Source organism: Sarcophilus harrisii, chromosome 3 (assembly GCF_902635505.1).
Source record: "Sarcophilus harrisii chromosome 3, mSarHar1.11, whole genome shotgun sequence".
NCBI classification, from domain to species: Eukaryota; Metazoa; Chordata; class Mammalia; order Dasyuromorphia; family Dasyuridae; genus Sarcophilus; species Sarcophilus harrisii.
Window position 1 is genome coordinate 462142044 of NC_045428.1, and position 22675 is coordinate 462164718.

Here is a 22675-nt window from a genome sequence, read left to right on the forward strand (position 1 = left end):
TGAAAAATCAAGAGACACTAAATCAAAAGCAAAAAATGAAAAATTAGAAGAAAACATGAAAATTTTCTCTAAAAAAACAACTTACCTAAAAAATAAATCTAGGAGAGATAATAAGAATTATTAGGCTAACTGGAAGCCATGTTAACAATTAAAAAAAAAAATCTGAACAACATTTTTCAAGAAATTGTCAAACTGCCCTAATATATTAGACTCTGAGAGTGAAATAAAATTTGAAAGAATTTACCAATCACCACTTGAAAGAGATCCCACAATGAAAACTCCTAGAAACATCATAACCAAATCCCAGAGCTCACAGATGAAGGAGAAAGTACAGCAAACAGCCCCAAAGAAATAATTCAAATATCATGGAATCACAATCAGCATTACACAGGATTTTGAAGCTTCCATATTAAAGAACTGACTTGTATAGCAAGTTTTTTTTTTTTTCTGATAAAAATCTCATTTCTAAGATATTTAGTGAAGTGAGTCAAATTTACACACACAAAATAGAGATCTATTCTTCAGTTGGTAAATGATCAAAAAGTTTTTAAAGAAAGAAATCTAAGCTATCAATAGTCACATAAAAATGATCTTGTCATTAATAATTAAATTAATGATCAAATATTAATAATTAAGACAATTCTGTTTTATACCTAACATCAAACAAATTATCAAAGATGACAAAAATGGAAAATAAAAACAGTGGAGAAAATATTGGGAAATTGGTACTTTAATGCTCACTGTGGTGAAACAATTCTATCATTCTGGAAAGCAATTTGGAACTATGCCCCAAGAGCTATTAAAGTGTACATACCCTATAACATAGCAATTCCTTTACTAGGTTTGTATCACAAAGATATCAAAGAAAGAATTTTAAAAAGACTTATATGTAAAATAATAATTATACCAACTTTATAGTAGAAAAGTTTTGGAAATCCTAGGGGCAACTATTAATTGGGGAATGACTGAACAAGTTATGGTCTATGACTGTAATAGAATATAGTTGTGTTGTAAGAAATGATGAAAGGGATAGTTTCAGAAAAACCTAGGAAGAACTTAGTGAATTGATGCAAAATAAAGTAAGAAAAATGATAATACTTTATGCAGTAAAAACAATATTATAAAGACAAACAACTTTGAAAGACTCAAGAACAGTGACCAATTCAATAACCAACTACAGTTCCAAAGGACTCACGATGAAACATTCTCTGGACTTAGAGCACAGACTGAAGTATATTTTCTTTCTCAAGTTTCTTTGCCTCTCTATCTCTCTGCATGTGTGCAAGTGTGTGTGTGTGTGTGTGTGTGTGTGTATGTGTCTGTCTGTCTCTCTGTGTCTCTCTGTCTCTCCTCTTTCACATACACATATAATATGAGTAAATATGGGAATTTTTTTGCATGACTATACATATTTGTAATGGGTTTTGTTTCTTTTGCCTTTTCAATGGATAAGGAAGAGGAAGAGGGGATGAAGAGAATTTGGAACTAAAAAAATTGAATATTTAAAATTTTTTTAAAAGTTAGTTATAATTAGAAGAGAAGTGGCAAGCTGGGGAAGAAATCTTTGCAGCAAATTTTTGATAAAGGTTTCATTCTAAGATGTGCATATATGTATACAGAAATGAGCAATTTTTTAAAGAAAATGAGCCATGTTCCAGTTATTAATGGTCTGAGAATATGAAAAAAGCAATATCCAGATAAAGAAGTCCAAGCTACTAATAATCATGTGAAAAAAAATGTTCTAAATCACTAACAGAGAAATTAAAATTAAAATATCTGTGAGATCACAAACTAAGATAATCAAAATTGACTAGAAGAGAAATAATAAAAGCTAAAGAGATTACAGATACAATTTGGAACTATGTCCAAAAAGCCATTACAGTGTGCATTCTCTTTGGTCTAAGAATATTTTATTACCGGGTCTATATCCCAAAGAAATCAAAGAAAATGGAAAAGAACTTATGTGTCTCAAATTAATGTCTATAATTTTAAATAAGCATATTCATCCAGAGCCACATTCGTCATTGAATTTATTTTTGGGAAGGGAAAATCTTTTGAGTTTCATGTAGTCAAAGTTACCTGTTTTATCTCTTATAATTTCCTTTCTTCCTTGTTTGGTCAATACATCTCTCTATTCTGTGAACTGCATATCTAGAATACTTATCTGTTCTTCCAAACTATAATCTATTTGAAGACAAAAATTATACCTTTTTCTAAAGATTGTGTTTCCCTTTGATCTGGCACAATACTTTGCATACAGCAGCACACACACACCCCAAATTGTTGCTGTTACACTGAATTCTTGTTGGTTTTTTTTTTTTTAATGGATCCCTGTTTAAATTAATTCTGTTTGTTTTAAAAAGAAGTTGGTAATAGGAAGATTGTCAGATGGTCTTTGTTTTTAATGCAGAAGAGTATATTTTCTGTTAATTATATGTTAAATTAGGTGGGCATGTGATGCTCCATTTAACTCTGAAATCCTGTGATTTTTCTGAAATTATCCAACCAACTCTAGTTTGGGAAAATATCATTTTTCAGTTGAGAGTTAAGTGGTTCTCATAGCTACTGAGTATTGAAGATGTGAACTTTGGGGATTATCTGAACAAAGGCCATGACAATTAAGGGTGCCCATGGGTGAATATGAATTTAAAATACAAGTGTGTGAATTAAGGCAAGAGAATTTACACTTTGTAAAGGAAAAGGATTAGAGTATGTTAATTACTTTTTTCTGTCTCACCTGAGATCAGTCATAATGATGTGTGCAAGCAAAATCATAAAGAACCCTAAATGCTAAAAGAAATAATCTGTATTGAAAAAGTCAAGATAAGTGCCCCTGAGGGATTTTATATATTTATTTACAAATTTGGGGTTTGAGTCCCAATGAATCTTAATGTCCTAATGAGTCCTAATGTCCTAGTGTTAGAGGGGGAGGGGAAATATAAGTTTTAATTGTATATTCCATAGGCAGATGTTCAGTGCATTTGAGGAAGAGAAGGGGACAACTCCACTTTTTTGTATGAATACATTCTATTTCCCTCTTTGGAGGATTCTTGAAGACAAAATGACTAAAATATAGTTAATTTGTGAGTATAACTTTGGTACTATATGTCTTCAGGATTTATAATAGCTGGTAAGAATTAAAGAGAATTTCAAGATCTTATGATTTCGATTTCCCAATCTATATAATGGGCATAATGCAGATTCCATCACATCCCATTCATCTATTCAAAAATCCCAGAAACCTAAGCACCCTAAATTCAGGAATTTCTTTCTAGAGAGTATTTTCACAAGAATACTAATTATCAATCATATTTTTAATGTTGTACTAGACATACTAGCTATAGCAATAAGAAAGAAAGGGAAATTGAATTAGAATAGGCAACAAGGAAACAAAACTATTACTCTTTGCAGATGATATGATGGTACACTTAGAGAAACCTAGTGAATCAACTAAAAATTACTTAAAATTATTAATACTTTAGCAAAGTTGCAAGATATATAATAAGCAAACAAGTCATCAGCATTTCTACAAATTATCAACAAAATTAAGCCTCAAGGGGTTGAAAGAGAATATTTGGGAGTCTACCTGCCAAGACAAACCCAGGAACTACATGAAGACAACTACAAATCACTTTTTCATACAAATAAAGGCAGATCTAAACAACTTGGAAAATATTAATTGCTCATGCATAGACCAAGTCAATACAATCAAAATGACATTTCTACCTAAATTAATCAACTTATTCAGAGCCATATCAACCAAACTATCAAAATTATTTTATAGAGCTAGAAAGAATAATAACAAAATCACATGAAAAAACAAATGTGAAGGAAAAGTGACCTGATCAAACTAGATTTCAAACTGTATTATAAAGTGGTAATCACCAAAGCAATCTTATATTAGTTAAGAAAGAGAGTGGTAAATCAATATAATAGATTAAGTACACAATACAATACAATTGTATTGACCGTACCAATTTAGTCTTGGGACAAAACTCATTATTTGACAAAAACTTTTGGGAAAACTGGAAAACAGTTTGGCAGAAACTAGGTTTAGATCAACAGCTTACAGCATATATCAAGAGTAAATGATTTCAACATAAAGGGTGATACTAAAAGCAAATTAAGGGAGAATGGAATCTGGTTTCTGAGTATTTCTGATTTCTAATTCGCATCATGCAGTCTTATCCCTGTAATCAAACTGTGACTTAGAAGACTTAGAAATATGGCAGCTAATAAGTTTGTACAATGCGTTGAACAAGAGCACTTTTCTTCTTTCTATAAGCATTATTTCACAGATCCTACTATCAATAACTGTACCCGCAGTTTTTATAAAAGTTATATCTTCAGAAGCTGGCAGGAAGCTGCTACACCATTTGTTTATCCTCAGTGGAGAGAAGTTTTTCAGATGACAGAGTTTCAGACCAATCTACATCTGGGTAAAATCGCTGTTATTGCCAAGTAGCCCTTCCCAGGTTTTTAAAATATGACAAGTGTGGAAGACAAGAGCTTAAGAGACAATTTTGTGAAGATGATCAAAAATCATTCTCTCTTTCCTGCTTTGAAATACAGAAACACAATAATCACAAAAGCTATTCCATGGAGAAGGCTGCTGGAGACTATAGGGTAAAAAATGCAATCAACAAAACTTCCTCACACATTACAAGATTTTCAAGGCTGATGACCAGCTTTCATATATCCATGTTAGTGTAGAATTATAGGACTTTAGACTCTTACAGCTGGAAGAAGAAAAACCTCAGAAATCATTTTTTCCAATACTTCGCAACTAGCAATCCTCTCTACAAGAGTGATTCTCTAGTATCCACTTATAGATCTCTAGAGATAATAATAGTTAACATTTATATAGCATTTACTATGTGCCAGGCACTGTGCCAAGCATTTTACAATTCTTACTTCACTTGATCCTCACAATAGCGCTGGGAAGTAGGTACTATAATTATCCCCATTTTATAAATGAGGAAACTGAGGTAAACAAGGTTTAAATGACTTACGTAAGATTGTACAGTCAATAAGTGTCTGAGAAGAGATTTAAACTCAGGTCTCCCTGATTTCAGACTCGCTATGTATTCGCTATGCCACCTAGTTGCATTGTTACAGCAAGACATCTATAATAATAAAATCAATATCCAACTTGCTATCCTAATAAAGGAAGCCATCCTGAACATTTTATCAGAATTCTTGAGTTAATCCAGGTGTTTGTGATCCATATGTTTTCATATAAAGTCTAAAATGGATAATTCCTTGACTAAGGGATTAGGTCAACTGAACAGTAGCTGTATAGAACTGGAGTTTCTTCTCTATGAATGAAACATGAAAAGGGGAGGAAAATAAAAAGAAATAGATGGTTTATCATTCACTGGGTTCTATAGAATTGACTCAATTGGGCCTGCAGTCAGTCTCATCCTAGAACATAATAACATTCTTGTATTCTCTTTTTAGTGGATATTTCTCTGGATCCAGAAACTGTCAATCCTGTTTCATTATTTCCAAGGACCTGAAAGATGTAGCTCAAGAAGCACTTGACAGAATGTGCCCCTTTGCCCCAATAGAATGCATCAAACAGTTCTGAGATTTTTTTTGTCAGTGCCATCTTGGACATACAGATCTTTAACTTAGGCTGCCACTTTCTGGGAGGTCTATGTGACAGTGCAACATCAGTGGGTATAGGGCATTTATAGAGTCTCTAATTAGTAGAGGTCAACACTCACTACCAAGATAGATTCATTTTCCTGCTTCTCTGGTCTTTATTTGGCAAACTATATTCTGACCTGCTTCCATATATGTGTGTACATTGCAAGTGAGAATGTGTATGAATAGTGATATCATAAGTGTTTTCTCTATTTTATATAACTTCTCTGAACTCTTGAGCCTATCTTTTCAGTTCTCATGGCCCACTATCTTGTGAGCTCTAATATCTGAGAGAAATACTGCTCTTAGACCTTCCTTATAAATGAACACAGAGCTTACTAGACCCAAATGGTGACTGATTCCCAAGATTCTATCTTAGTCCCTCTTATCTATTGTCCCTCTCTTGGCACTCTTAGCAACTCCCATGGATTTAAATATCTCTCTGAAGTTTATACCTTGTTCTATATATCCATCCCAGCTATCTCCCCTAAGCTTAATTCCTACATCACTAGTTTTCTATTCTAATATTTTAAAATTTCTAAGCCTAACTTGATATCTCAGAGATATAAAATATTTATTAAAAAATCATTCGAGTTATAGAGGCTCATGATCTCATTATTATCCTTGACTTCCCACTCTCCTTCATCAATGTATATCCAATCACTTGAAAAATAATTGCAAAATCATGCTATTCCTACCTTCAAAACATCTCCCAGGTTTGACCCTTTCTCTTCACCCAAATTGCTATAACCATCCAGAGTACTGTGACAGGCTTCACGCTGGTCTTTCCACCTCAAGTCTTACACCATTATAATCCATTCTGTTGACTTTCCAGCCTGATTGGATATTATTCCTTTTCTGTACTCAGTAGTCATGCCAAACTAGCCTTCTTCCTCTCACTGTTCAAAGTCCATTTCCCATCATTTTGTGCTTGCACTATTTTTCCTCTTATCTTGAAATGTAGTTCTTTCCCAGTACCTCCTGAAGCTGCCTCCACCTGTCTTTTGTTTTCTTAAAGATGCAGCCCAGGCAATCTTTTCTGTATGAAGTTATTCCTGATTTGTCCCTCTCTGCAATGGCCCTCTGAAACGATTTTATGTTTAACTACTATATATTTCTGTTAACTTTATTTTTATATTCCATGTAATTTTATATGTACTTTTGTCCACTCAATAGAAAATAAGTTTATTGTGGATTATTTCATTTATTGTACTTGAATTCCTTGCATTCAATAGAAATTTAATAAATATTAGTTGATTGATTGATTGACTGATGTGAGAGAGAGTAAAGATCCAGGGTTGAGAATATCCATGTCAACCCAAAGCTTATAATTTTAAATAATTTTCTTGACACAATAAAGCAATAGCAATTGCGAAATGCTTCTAGTACAGTTTATCAATGGAAAAATTGATCTTTCTGTGTTAAAAACCTTATATTTAATTGAATAAATCAACTTTTGTAATTTTAATGAGCATCTATCATACAGAATGTAGTTTCAATATTAGAGCTTAAAGTGATGCATATAATACATATGGTCCATAGTCCATACTCTTTTATGTAATTACTTTCTAATATGGAAGCTAGGGTAAAATGTAGTCAAGTGATCATAAAATCATACAGTAGAGAATTACAGTGTAATTTTTTTTAAACCATCTCCAAAATAAATTCCAAATTTCTTAGTTTGGAATTCAGGGACCTACATAATCTGGCTTGAACTTTGGCAGATTTGTCTCCTATTACAACTGAGACAAGGACTCTCTTTTCCAGTTAGACTGATCTAGAAAAGTGATTGGATATTCAAATACAAATGGGGTTCATTAAACCTTACATAAGGATCTCTGCCACTGCATATTGACTTAGAAAATTACATGTTAATATTATCTATGTTATATGATTTTGTATTAATTTTGTTAAATATATCCCAGTTACATTTTAATCTGGTCCAGCTGTACTCAGGAGTGGGTAGTGTGTTTGACTCCTTTGGTCAAGAATATAACTTTAGCTCATGCCAGCTTTTCCATCTGGAAAGCTTTCTCCTATTTCTATTTGCATTCATCCTTCAAAGCCCAACTTAAATATCCTTCTTCCATTAAATCTTTCAGAATACTCCTGGCCACAATGTTCTTTTCATACTCTGAAATGTTTTAGTGATTATTTTCTGTGCCACTCATTTGGCTATAAACAGACATTATCTTTCATTATTAGTTATTTAATGTGCACAGAAAATAACTTTTATCATTAATTAACATTTAAAGTACATGTGTTCCATTTTGTCATTCATGTAGATTTTAAACTCCATAAAGACTGTGTTAATATCTTGTACCTCTGTATGTACATTAATAACATTTAATACAATGACCTGCTAATAAACTGATTTTTTAAAAAAATATTCATTTGAAAATTTGAATATATGGAATAAGATCATGAATTTTAAAATCTTACTTCACAAAGAAATACAACAATATATTTGTATTCAAATGGAAATTCTATTATTTCAGGCATCATCTGAATTTTTTTTTCTCCTTTGTCAACATCTTTCCATCTCATCTATGTCCATTGTTGATTAGAGGATTGTGACATCAGAAGGAAATCATCCAATCATTGTCTTCTTTTTCTTCAAAAGTTCTTTTCTCTTTTTCCTCATTTTATTTATTTATTATCAATTCTCTCTCTGTCTCTTTCTCTCTATCTTTCTTGATCTTTCTCCCTTTGTGTATCTCTCTCCATTATCTAGAAGTATGGCTTTATGGATTCTATATAATTCACAGAAGAGACCTTAGAGTTCATCTAGTCCAACTCTTTCATTTTGCAGATAAGTAACCTGAGGTCTAGAAAAATGAAGTGATTTGTTCAAGGTCATCCAGGCAGAGATGAGATCAAATCCCAAATTTTTTGACTCTAAAAATAAGATTTTTTTCCCCATTGAAACATATTCTGGTTCAATTTTGTCTTTCACAATACTAATACTGTTATATTTTATTTTCTAATTTGAAGTGAATATTTTCTTACATTTTTTGAGATATGGAGTTAAGATATAAAGCTATAACAAAGTGCATCTGAAATCATGCCTTTTTAAAGAAATTCTCAGGTAAATAGAATTTTTTAAACCTCCAACTTCATCCAGTAACTCTGGGATTGTTGGGATTTGTTCAGTAAATTGTCCCAATAGTCAATTTTTATTTTCCTAGTAATGCCACCTTGTGACATCATTAATGACTTAAGACCCTTATCCAGTGAGTGTTCAGGTGACAACAGTCATCTAGAGGACAACACCTTTAAAGATAACAAGAAACATGGGCACTCTATATGTGACACTACAGCTAGTGAGGCTGTATATTTAATTTACAACCCACATTTTATGTCTTGTAACATCATTATTTCTCTTCTATGTCAACTGGAGTCTTTAAAGATAGATCTTTTCTAAAATATTGTATTATCTGTATACTACACTTTGGGAGCATACATACACATTTTTCCCATGAACCAAGAGAAGATATTCAAACTATTGAAGAGTTCTCTCTTCCAGCCTCTGTGACGAACAAAGCTGGTAGGTTATATCAACTTAATTTCAACTCTGGAGGTGAGGGTTGGGGGATGGAGTAGAGAGGAAGGATGAGGACTATAGAACCCAATAATGGTCTATTGGTAAGGGGCTCACTTGGAAAAGTAAAAGTGCTTGAAAGGCTTTATTGTTAAGTGAATTCCCCAATGGTGAAAGTTTTAAGACAAGTGGGAGCTAATGAGGGCAAACAGGTCTTTGAAGAGAATAAGAACTGTACTGCACAAATTAATAGGGTTGGGTTTTTGTTTTAATAAGCAGAGATTTGCAGGGTAAATTAGCTCTCTGCTATGATGTAAATACTTAGAAAGTACTTGGGAAAACAACTTTCCCTTACCAATGGAATTGTAAATGTTTACAGTATTTGTGTTAGAAAAGGCCAAAGACTGACTGCCAGAAAACTGGAACCAGAGCTGCTCTTTTTAAACCATGGATTGTGAAGGTACAGATTGCAGAAACTTTTTAATGAGACATCGGCATTTCACACTTTTAAGGTAACAATCTGGGATAAAGTGCAAAAGTTCATATGGGAAACTAGAAAACTGAAGTCAATCTTAAATTCATTTCTTTAAGTGATCATTCTGTCAATTTTTCACCACCATGTGGGTGGAAAGAGGATAAATGCATTATATGAATAATTTAAAACTGTTATTTCATGCATGTTATGCTCCATCTTTGTCCCTCCCAAGTCCTTCACAGGTTTGTACATAAGTTCTGTTTAGAGGCAATATATGATAAATTGGTAAGAGGATTGGGCCTGGAATCAAGAGACTTGGAGAAGAGTCTAATTATTAACCCTGCTGTTTCTGCTCTATCTGACCATAAACAAGCCACAAAACTTGATTAATCTTTATTTTTCCCTCATATATAAAATGGAATATGACTAGCTAATCAAGGAGAGAGTATGGTACAATGGAAACACTAGAAAAGTAGGAAACTAGGACTTGAATTCAGAACTCATCCTTGACTACTACAATGTTGGGCATCCTTGACTTAACCTCTCTGGGATGTAGATGCCTTATTTTTATGTAATATGAGGATTTTGAATTATATCATCTCTGACGTATCTTCCAACTTTAAATTTGTGACTAAATGATTGTTAATGTCTTTTCCAGCTTTAAACTGACTATTCCAAAGGCATAATGTGAGGGAGTTAAATGTTAGGTAGTCAATAGAGGAATTTAAACAAATCTATACTTACATAATTAAAATGAATTTTTTATACCTTGTACACTGTTGGACCTTATAAATGTTAGTAACATACACACACACATACATGCATCCCCATATGTTTAGGTTGTTCCAAAAGTCTTAGCATACTTTAAGCTTTTAGCAGCTTCAAGTGCACTAAAGACTTTTTAGGACACTCTATGTGTAGATCTTCCCAAATTTTAATGTTGCATAATCTGAAAAAATCTTTTTGTCTTGAAGTCAGAATGCATGAGTTCAAGTACTGACACTGATACTTAAAAACAGTGACTGTATGATTATGTGCTTTCTACTTTGAGTCTCAGTTTGCTCATTTTTAAAAATGGGGCAAACAATATTTGTATTACCTACCTCACAAAATTATTACTGGTAAAGAAATTTGTAAAACCCTATTTGGTGATTAAAACGACATCACTATGTTAGAGTTAAGTTAGAGTGTGTCTGACTACAGCTGATAGATGAAGATGAGCTCGGAATGCTCTTTCATAGGTCAGACACAAATAGTCTCTATGCACATTTGGGGTGGCTTCTCTTAACTTTACACATCTAGTATTTCTTCTGAGCTAATTCAATTCTGCTTTGCTTATAGACCACAGAACTATATCTGATGAGGGCAAGTCATGTGGGGAGGTTCTGTGCCAGTGTCTCTCATGTCACACAATCAGTTCTAAAGTTAATTTTTAAATTAATTCTAAAGTTTTTAAGACAGATTTGGAGAGTGTCCTTTGTAGTGCTTTTTTCTGACCACCTTGTGAGCACTTGCTATGTGTGAGTTTTCCATAAAATAATCTTTTTTTGGCAAGCACACATTTGGCATTCGAACAATGTGTCCAGCCCAATAGAGTTGTGTTGTCTACAGTAGAATTTTTTTTTCTTTTTCTTTTTTTTGGATAAAGGCCTCTTTTATTTATTTATTTACTTTAATAATTATAACTTTTTATTGACAGAACCCATGCCTGGGTAATTTTTTACAGCATTATTCCTTGCACTCCCTTCTCTTCTGACTTTTCCCCTCCTTCCTTCCACCCCCTCCCCCAGATGGCAAGCAGTCCTATACATGTTAAATATGTCACAGTATTTCCTAGATACAAAATATGTGTGCAGAACCAAACAGTTCTCTTGTTCTACAATAGAATTAAAATACTTGGCAGTTTAGCTGGAGAAAGTACCTTAGTATATCTTAGTATCTCATCCTTCCAGTTGATCATGAAGTACTTCTATGTGTAAATATGGAGGTGATGAGACATAATGTTCAGAAAATTGAATTAGACATACAGTCTTCCATTATAATATAAGTTTAATTCAGGACACATATTCACATACATACATACATGTATATATACACAGGAGTCTCTCTATATATTATATACATATATATGTGTACAAATATATATAGGGATGTGTATATTTGGGTTCATATATACAACAGGGAGAAACTATGAGACTTATAATTGTTGGCAGGTTATGACTTCAGAGGAGCATGTCATATTTTTATAGTCAGTTCCAATGTTCTGAATCTTAAAAATTCAACTAAATCTCAAAGAAAAAATGAAATGTAGACTGAAACAAAAAGTAGAGAAAATGTAATTTGGAAATGTCAAATAGATTGTTTATCTAAACTACTGTGGGTTGGAGCTTTAACAATGTACATAGACATAAAATTCACCATTTATAATAATAGGGGATAGGAACTGGACCTCTGATTTCACTTGTAAAGGGAACAGCCAAATAAGGAAATTCCTTCCACTAATACAGGTTTGCACTTTTAATAGTTTTCTTCAGTTGCCTAAAGCAAAAGTTATGTGATTTGTCTAGGGTCACAAAATCATTAAGTATCAGAGGCAGGGTGGAAAACCCAGCTCCTACTAGATCTGAGGTTAATTCTGTATCTATGACACCACTAACACTACCAGTTGATATTTATTTAGTGCTTTGAGAATTAAAAAAAGTTGCTGAGAATCTTCAGTTTGGAAATAACTCTCCTAAAAAGTACATCTATGCTGAGTGAAATGAGCAGAACCAGGAAATCATTATATACCTCAACAGCGATACTGTATGAGGATGTATTCTGATGGAAGTGGATTTCTTCAACAAAGACAAGATCTAACTTAGTTTCAATTGATCAAGGATGGACAGAAGCAGCAACACCCAAAGAAAGAACACTAGGAAATGAATGTAAACTGCTTGCATTTTTGTTTTTCTTCCCAGGTTATTTATACCTTCTAAATCCAATTCTCCCTGAGCAACAAGAAAACTGTTCGGTTCTGCACACATATATTGTATCCAAGATCTACTGTAATCTATTTAACATGTATAGGACTGCTTGCCATCTTTGGGGAGAGGGCAGAGGGAGGGAGGGGAAAAATCAGAACAGAAGTGAGTGCAAGGGATAATGTTGTAAAAAATTACCCTGGCATAGGTTCTGTCAATAAAAAGTTATTTAATAATAAAAAAAAAGAAAAAAAGAAAAACACAAGGGAAAAAAAAGTGCATCTATTAAACCTTATTTCATAATGTTGAGTTTGTGATTTCTACTTTGGCTTTTCAGAGGTCTTTGCCTACTTTCCAGTTGTTACCTGAGTTTCTGATAAGTAAGGGTCCTGGATAGCTGAGTTTTAGATAAGTGAAATATAGCATATTAAATTTATTTCTTTAAGGATGCTTTCAACTATTTATATCCCATATCAGTTTAACTATAGGAAATTTATCAAATCTATCTTCCCCCTATAGCAGCTGACATTATAGGTGTTGTTGAAGTAATGTTGGGCTTAGTTAATAGTTTGAAAATCTGCTGTTTGCAAGTAGTCTTTCTCAATACACATTAAATAAGTACATATATACACATATTCATTCATTCATAAACACAATTATACAGTCACAAAAAGGGCAAATTACCTTTTTATTCTATTTGCGTTTAGTGATTTAGATATGTTATTTCATCTATATAAGTAATTTCTTTTTTTAATTAAAGCTTTTTATTTTCAAAACATATGCATGGATATTTTTTCAGCATTGATCCTTGCAAAACCTTGTGTTCCAAATTTTTCTTTTCTTCTCTTCTCCCTCCTCCCTACATTTCAAGTAATCCAATATGTGTTAAACATGTTAAAATATATGTTAAATCCAATATATGTATACATATTTATACAATTATCTTGCTACACAAGAAAAATCAGATCAAAAAGGAAAAAAAAAGAGAAAGAAAACAAAATTGTGTAGGTCTTGAAACAAATCTTTCTGATTCTGATACCAGATCCACTACAACATGGCAACATTTTTTAAAAAATGTTTCCCAAACATATTTTAGGTTATTATAAACTATAATTTATGAAATAGGTCATAAATTTTGACTTGAAAATTCATTATGAAACTTTTGGATAAATAAGTTGCCATTAGACTATTGTAGTAGACTTACAGCTGAGCTGAAAAACAATCCAATTTACAGTGTGATGATGAATGTGACTTCTTCCCAACTACCAATATCTATTCATTATTTTAAAATTTATTTCTTGTTACTTTTTGTATGCCCCCCAATTCTTCACTAGAGAAGGACATTTTGTACATATATACATACATAGGTATATAAAAATGATCATAATAGTGAAAAGTTTTGATGTTATGTCATTTTTAAAATGATTGAAGAATTTAGAGATATTTAGCCTGGAGAAAAAAATTACTGAAGAGGGAATTATAATAACTATCTTCAAGTATTTGAAGGGCTAGGAAAAGGAGTAAAATTATTCCATTTGTCCATGTTGGGGAATTCCTTAATGCAGAGATTATAAGAGTTAATTTCTCCCATCATAGTCTGTTTGAACAGAGGCCAATAAAGCCTTCACTTTTTCTCTTCTAACTCTCTTCTTAACCCCTTACATTATAAGACTTAGAATCTGGCACCAAACCTTATCATTTTACCACAACTCTTAACCATAATGTCATTAGTAATCTATTTGCTAAATCCAATGATCTTTTTTTCAGTGCTCATTTTTCTCTCTATTGCCTTTGACACTGTTGATTATCCTTTCCTCCTTGATGCTATCATTTTTCTAGGATTCCAGGGCAACATTCTCTCTTTCTCTTCATTTGATGGTCTAATCAGTTCTGTTCAATTTAATTTATATATGTTCAATTTAATTCTATGCTGATGATTCTCAGATCTTCCAATTGGTGGGCATCCCTTCAATTTTTAGTTTCTAGCCACTACAAAAAGGGCTGCCACAAACATTTTTGCACATACTTTCCCTTTCCTGTTTCCTTCTTTAGTATCTCTTTGGGATATAAGCCCAGTAGTAACACTGCTGGATCAAAGGGTATGCACAGTTTGATAACTTTTTGAGCATAGTCCCAAATTGCTCTCCAGAATGGTAGGATCCATTCACATCTCCACCAACAATACATCAGTGTCCCAGTTTTCCGGCATCCCTCCAACATTTGTCATTATCTTTTCCTGTCATCTTAGTCAATCTGACAGGTGTATAGTGGTATCTCAGAGTTGTCTTAATTTGCGTTTCTCTGATCAATAGTGATTTGGAACACCCTTTCATAGGAGAAGAAATAGTTTCAATTTCATCATCTGAAAATTGTTTGTAACCTTTAACCACTTATCAATTGGAGAATGGCTTGATTTCTTATACATTAGCATCAATTATCTATATTTGGAAATGAGGCCTTTATCAGAATCTTTAATTGTAAAAATGGTTTCCCAATTTATTGCTTCCCTTTTAATCTTGTCTGCATTAGTTTTGTTTGTACAAAAGCTTTTTAACTTGGTATAATCAAAATATTATTGTTTTATAAAAAATGATGAAAAAATTGATTATAGAAATGTAGCACAACTTGTTCAGCCATTCCCCAATTTATGGGCATCCACTCCTTTTCCAATTCTTCTGTAAGAACAATTTAAAAATCTTCTAGTGCTCAAAGTAACCTTAGTCTCTCTCCTAACTTTCCAGTCAACTTTCAACTTAACTCTCTGGTATGTACTCCAGGGACATCGGCCTTCTGACTATAAAATGAACAAAACACTCAAGGCATTTTCTTTTACTAGAGCCCCTTTGCCTGGAATGCTTTCTCTCATCTTTTTCATCTATTACTTTATTCCCAGATTACTTTTAAGTATCAATTAAAATCCCATATTTGCTTTAAGTCTTTCCCAGTGCCTCTTAATTCTAATGGCTTATCTCTCAAAATTATGTCCTAGTTATCCTGTCTTTAGTTTGCTTATATATACTTATTTTATTTGTTGAATCCTCCTTAGATTATGAATTCTTTAAGAGCAGAAACTATCTTTTGTCATTATGTATCCAGTGTCTGATACAGAATATTAATAAATATTTATTGACTAGTAGCTGATATAATAGCCAGGTGGCTAGCAACTTTAAGAAAGAGAGATACACATGTGCATATTTTATTTTTTAAATACAGCTTTAGTGTAACATTATTGGTTGCAAAAAGTAGTCTACCAGGTGAGACTACTCAGTCACGTTCCTTATTTGGGAAGTTGTCATAAACTATGTCCAATGGACTAGCCTGCCATTTGATTTATGTACAAGCTTGTAAGTTAAGAATGGCTTTTATATTTTATTTTTTACTTTTTTAAAATTAAAGCTTTTTAATTTGGCTTTTATATTTTTAATGACTGAATAATATTTTATGACATGTGAAAATCATATGACATTGAAATTTCAGTTTCATATACAAAGCTTTATTTGAGCATTTCTTCTAAGCTTCTCTAAGTCAGGGACTATCTTGCCTTTGTATTTGTATCCCTGGCATTTAGCACATGCTGAGCATAGAGTAAACAATTTTTTTTTCATTCATTCATTTAAAAAATTTTGGGGTTGTCTTAGTATCATAGGATTATGAATAATAGGATTTAGATCTGGATAAGACCTTAGATATTATGCAAATATTTATTTTGCAAATGAAAGTAAACCCTTCAAATACAATTCTTTCCTGATTTTAGGCATGAATTGTTGGGGATAAGGTCACTTAAAGTGGTGATGGCAGCTAAGTGGCAATGACACAAGAAGACCTTCCACATTATGAATGGTAATTTCACCAATGTAACCACAGAGGGGTTAAATATCCCCTTTAGTCACCTACCTAATAGGTGTCACAGTCTTTGTGATTCTAAGGTCTGTCCTTTTTATCTTTAGGAAGTTTATTAATAAATATTTGTGGAACTGAATTGAGGAGCAATACTGTAATTAAGTTTTACCTAGCCATTCTTTGTAACTACTTAGATTCCCAGAGTCTTTTCATTTCCCAAGTACTTTCAAAGTAACCTTTTAGGTCCTCAAACATCCTTCTTATAAAATTAATCAAACACGTAAATTGAGAGTAGCCAGTTTATAATGATGCATCCGAATCCAAAACTAGATGCTGGAAATGGGTAAGGTGGATGGCTATTAGAAGCTGACATTTATATAAAGATTTTTATTATTTACAAAGCCTTCACAAATAATTCATTTGGTTTTTAGGAATAGTTCATGAGGTGAACAGGACAACAATTATTCCCATTTTACAAATATGGAAATAGTCATCAAGAGATTAAATGCTTTAGATCTAGAAATTTAGAGGTGTTCTGATTCAACACCAACATTTCTACTTGTCAACAGAATGGTAGTGCATAGTAATAGTAAGTGGGAGAGCAGAGTTCATTTCCTGAGACTGCAAATTCCTCGCTCTTTCCATTTCCTGATTTGACTTGAATTACTGCCAATAACTAGTACAATTCCAAGGAGATGCCAGATTTGTTGAGGTTGTTCTGATGGTTGTTGCTGGTTTTTTTTTTTTTTTTTTTAAACTTTAGCCTGTTCTTTAGCATCCCCTACTGCTAAATAATACCAAGGGGACTACAAAGTCCTTCGATCTTTCGCCAGCTCTTTTGAGGGTCCAGGAGAGGACGACTGTTAAGTGCCAAGCAGGGCGGGACCAGAGCCAATGTTGAAGCCGCCCACTTCCTTAGCTTAGCCACTCTCATTGGCGACTCTGGTTAGGTGAAGCTTAGAAGTTCACTGTGGGGGGTCAATATCCGCAGATCCGAAAAAATGTGCGTGCTCATTACCTACTACTGACTTTCTTTTCTCTCGTTGGCTGAATGTCCTGGCCTTTGGGGAATATCTAGAATTTTGTTATTCAAGTGTTTGCGAGTGGTGGGGATTATTGGGGAGAGGGGAAGCACCGGTCAAGAAAGTCTGCAATTCTCTTAAACTCCCTTCAGGTCTCGTAAGCCCATCGCGGTTCCTAAAACGGCATCCGAACTAAAGAATTGCTTTATCTGCTGTCATTCGCAGGGAGGATAGCCATACCACCGCGTGGAGAGAGGAGCGCAGCCCAGTTAGAAACATGGCTAAAACCAAGGTCTGGCTGTACACCTGGGTGGGTTTGACTGCCCTGTTAATGTTTTTCGTGTCCGGATTTATGGTGGGTAAGTACAGAACGCTTTTCTCCTTCAGCCACCCGTCCTGTTCTCCAGGTTCCTCCTTAGAAATCTGCTTCTTTGGTAGACCCTGGAAGACTTGTTGATGGTAGAGAGCAGGGCTGAGGGACGTTTAATGTAAGCAAGTTCTGAACACTTAGAATCCTTCTGCTCATTCCACTGTCCTCCCATCCCGTTCCATCACCCCACAAAGCTGAAGAGATACTAGCTATAGTAAGGATCTGACCCAGAGAGACTATTAGCCCAGAGATTTTTCCCTCCGTTTTCCTTTTCATGCTATTTCGGTGAGAAGTCCAAGTGGGAGGACTGCTCATTGCTTTCCTTTTCAGAAAACACAAGAGTTAAGGTTGTTAATTTAGTGTTAATTGTAAGTTGTCTTTAAGTAAAATATAATTTCATATCCTGTTAGTTAATTCTTAGGGATGCTCTGGAGTGGGCAAGTTCCCTTCCAGGAAGTAGTGAACACTTAGACCCATCAATCTATTATCAGATATAGGGAGTTGGAAGGAGACAGAGAATTTCTAGTCCAGGTGGCATTTGGAAAGCCACTGATGTAGAAGATATTACATAGATAACAACATTAAATTAGAATAACAATTAAAGAATTATGGTTAAGAGCCAATCTAGGGATATTTTTGGTTCAATTTTTGCCTTACTCTTGTCTATAGTGTGATCCTGGGCCAGAAACTTGTCTGACATAACTTAGTTGCTGAGAATTTGCATCCCTGAATTGGTAGAGGGATATTCCTAATTAGAAGTTCCCCATGCCACTATAATTACCGGTCCAATTCCTATCCCTAATGCTATGACGTGCTTTAAATCTATATGGATCTGATATTACTCAATTCCACGCAGATTTGTTATCTGTTAATATTTTTTCTTTGAGTCTAAGCAATTACCACTCTACTACAATGTTGTGAGATTTCATTTACCATTAACACTTTTGGATCCTCTTTATAAGCATGAAAAATAATCTCCCAGCTTTAGGAATGTTACACCAACAGAAAAAAGATCAGCAAAAAAGAAACAAATGTTGTCCAACTAAAATAGCAAATCTCAAGTTCCTTGGGATATAAGACAGTTTAGAAATGGATTAAAGTATTTGACATGACTAACAAATTTGTATTATTCAGTAGGAAAAATCTCCTTTTCATGGAGCAGGCCAGTTCTCTAGGTCTCCTGGTGTTAATGTAAATTTGAGTTGGTAGTTTTTGAGGGAGTAACAAGTCACTGTGCCTGTATTTTTCAGGTTGGTTTATTAAATCTGTCAACGAAGTAACCACTCCAGTGACAACTTACCAAAACGAAAGGTGGAAACTGATATCGGAAATGAAGGCAGAAAACATTAGACAGTTTCTACGGTAAGCATGTTTGGTTTTTTCTCCTAGTTTCTGTTTTATACTTTTAAAATAAATTGATCAGAAGTAGCCAAAGATTATATCAGAAGCATACTAAAATTTCTACTATGGCAAAGTGGATAGGGTGCTGAATTTGGAGTTAATGACCTGGCTTCCTGGTTCTACCAATTACCAACTGTGTAACTATGGGCAAACTACATGACCATTTTAGAAAACCATCAGTTTTTTCATCCATAAAATGGGATACTTGGGGTATTTACTTAATGGATCATAGATTTAGAACTGGAATGTATTGTAAAATTCATCTAGTTCAGTCCCCTAATTTTGTACTGAAGTTAAGTGATTTGATTTATCCCAAGTCACAAGGGTGATAGAATACTATATTCTTCAGATTCCAAAGCTGATGGTCATCTCACTGCACCAAAATGTCTTACTGTAACTTTTAAAATTGTAGAGATGAAATGAAATGTATGTAAAATACCTTGAAAACTAAACATTACACAAATATCAGTTATTAATAGTTATAGTATGTTTGAATTTTTCTTTCTTAAATATTAAAATTATTTACTCACTAAGGTGTAGAAACTGTACCAGCCAAGAACTTAATAAATGGTTAATGCATTTGAATGTTGCAAGAATTTTTCTAATTCTTCTCTTTCCCCATCTAACAGTAGAAACATACCTAGCAAAGTTTTACCTAGCAGAGCAAAAACACATTTACTTTTCTAACCTTCCCTCTTTTATTTGAATAAAATATTTTTAAGCCTTTCATCATTAAGGACCAGTAAAATGTATATGATTGATGAAGCTGATTAGAAAAGAAGTCATAGGGGTAATTTTATTGGATTTCTTTCAAGCAACAAATGGAATCCTTAACTTATCTTGTAGATAACAATGTTATACACAAGTTGGGATTATTAAAGGGTGATAATGGAGGCATTCATACTTGACTATGGTCAATTGTGTACCTGTTGTTTTCTCTCATTATGAAAAAATATCTAGATTTTTAAACAAAAATATAATTATTAGTTATTTCTGTTACTTATTTTAAGAAAATTACTTTTCCTTCCATGTCTTTTTTTGGAAGGGAGGGGGTTAAATTTTTTGTAATTCTTTTAGGATAGTACAAATAGAAGTTTGTCCTTTATGACTACCTTCATGTGATCTAATTTAATGAGGCTGAATTTTACATTAGCTAGGTTTACTAAATTTAATCATTAATAACTTGGAATGTTCTATATGGGCTTTGAGTCTTGAAGAAACATTCTTACCTGAGTCTTATATGTGGCATTGCTGATGAACATGTAACGTGACTTTTTAATATGCTATTTAGCTATTTCATATTATATAGACATACATCATAATGGGATTCCATATCATGCTTTCTGCAGCAGCCATTCCACATCTTCTCTCTCTTCAAAGCCTTAATTTCATCCTACCATCCCTCTTTAAACAGATGAATCGCATTCTTATTTTACTGGGAATACTGATGCCATCTTTTGTGAGTTCCTTCATTTGTTCTCAATTCCTCAAAATCCATGTCTTCTTTTTTTTTAGTTTTAGAGTGTAGAATACCTCTTCTGTTGGGCAGATTATGACTAAACCTACCACATTCTGGTTCCTTATCCCACTCATTCAATCTTTTATGAAATCTTGTCACACTCCAATTAACTTTTTCTATTTCCCCTTCCTTGATATGCTTATAAGCACACGTTTACTATTAAAATAGATAACTCCATTCCTTTGTTGTAGTATATTTCCTCAAATCATCATCCTTTGTCTCTCAACTTCATTACTAAAGTTTTAGGTTAGTCTATACTTGAAACTTCCACTTACTCACCTTTATTTAACCCCTTGGAAGAAGATATGAAACAGGTTGGATCCATTGCACTTGCAATACTTTATAGTGAAGCTAAACCTGATTAAAATGTAATTGGGTATTTTTAAACTAAATAAAAATGTGATAGAACATGGATAATATGTGGTTTTCTAAGTGAGGGTGTAGTCCTCAGGTGACTCCATTTGTATTTGAATTTATTCCACTGCCTTGGAAAATGGTTTCCAACTCCATTATTAAATTAAAACTGAATTTTTGAAACTTAATAGTAACTTTTTAATTGCTAAAATTCTAATTTTTTTCTTAGTCTTCTTTTTTTCTTAGACTTTTCTTTAGCAGATCATTGTTGACCATTTCTTCCTCTCATATTTTCTCCTATATTTTTCTCTTGTTTCTTCTTCTTGTCTAGGTATTACTATTCAATGGAAAGTCTGAGTAGTTCCCTATAGATAATTCATTGTCATTCATCATCTTTTTTAGAACTATGCACATTCTGTTAAGTTTTTGTTGTTGTTATTGTTGACTTTACTCAAAAGTACTCAATTGCTTGGTATGGGGTGGTTTTCTACTATCTTGTGTTTCCCAGAGATATCAGAATTTTTCCAATAGAACTCTTTCACCTGGAGTTCCTAACAGAAAATCCTTAACTCATCATTTATTATTCTTTTCTGTGATCTTTTAGGTTGAAATTTTAGCAATGATTTATAATTGGACTCGATCTGAGCAACATATTGATCTTTACAGTCTAGAGTTTCCCCATCTTCTGAAATTCCAAAACTCTGGTCAGTATGCAATTGTGGCTCTTGCTGAAACCAAAGGAATAAAACTTGTATTGTCATTCTCAAGGCATTGTAAATTAAGACATTGTAAACATGCTCCAAAGGTTCACTATATATTTTGTTCTCCAGTTAAACATCTTGGGTTTGCAGTAATTTTCTTTTAATAAACAAGGCATAGTGAAAACTTTTTTTGTATATGTAGCATTTGTGAAGTTTTAAGAAAGGATTCAAGCTTTTATAAAGAAAGCTGAATACTGTTTAAAGAACTGAAAAACTTTTCCATAGTCATTTACTTTAGACATATACACAAAGGAGAACAGAAAGGAGACCTGAAAGGCTAAGAGAAATAAAATAAAGAATAGGTCTTCTATGCAACCATGACAGCAGTTAAGTCAGATAGAAAACATGAGTATGCCTCCCATCCAGGTGATATGGACTTGTTGAATTTTACTAGTAGCTATGGGAGTTATCCCATTTTGTAGTGTTCTAGTAGCTATGGGAGTTATCCCATTTTGTAGTGTTGCCATACAGGGCGTGGAATTGCAAAATCAGGAGTTTCAATATGTAGGAGGAGCCAGAATAAGAAGATAATTCATTAGCAGTTGCACTAGAGCAAATAGAGAAGTAATAAGACAAGGATACTCCTTTTCCAAAGACTTAATTCATGCTGTTGAGATTTTCCATTTTGTTTTGAGTTTGTTTCCATAAAAAGGACTGACCTTCAGAGAGTGGGAAGACATAAATTCTATTTCTCTTGATAAACCAACTCATAGGGAAACTCACAGGACTTATTTGCATATTTAATTTTTTAAATTGTATTTTTACATCTTGTAATTGTTC

General features: G+C 33.2%; 1 protein-coding gene across 4 annotated transcripts in view; it reads left to right on the plus strand.

Moving 5' to 3' along the window:
* The first annotated feature begins 8876 nt into the window (after positions 1 to 8876).
* The window catches only part of NAALAD2 (N-acetylated alpha-linked acidic dipeptidase 2), a 91202-nt gene continuing 77403 nt past the window's right edge, over positions 8877 to 22675 (plus strand). Inside the window, exons 1-4 of one of the 4 annotated variants that reach the window (XM_031960965.1) lie at positions 8877 to 9196; positions 9570 to 9702; positions 17716 to 17849; positions 19111 to 19222. In XM_031960965.1, the coding sequence (XP_031816825.1) occupies positions 9638 to 9702; positions 17716 to 17849; positions 19111 to 19222 (311 nt within the window). In that variant the 5' untranslated portion in view covers positions 8877 to 9196; positions 9570 to 9637. Of the gene's footprint in view, positions 9197 to 9569; positions 9703 to 16382; positions 16469 to 17715; positions 17850 to 19110; positions 19223 to 22675 lie in introns of those variants that run through there. The other 3 variants (XM_031960962.1, XM_031960963.1, XM_003764328.3) reach the window with 3 other exon arrangements.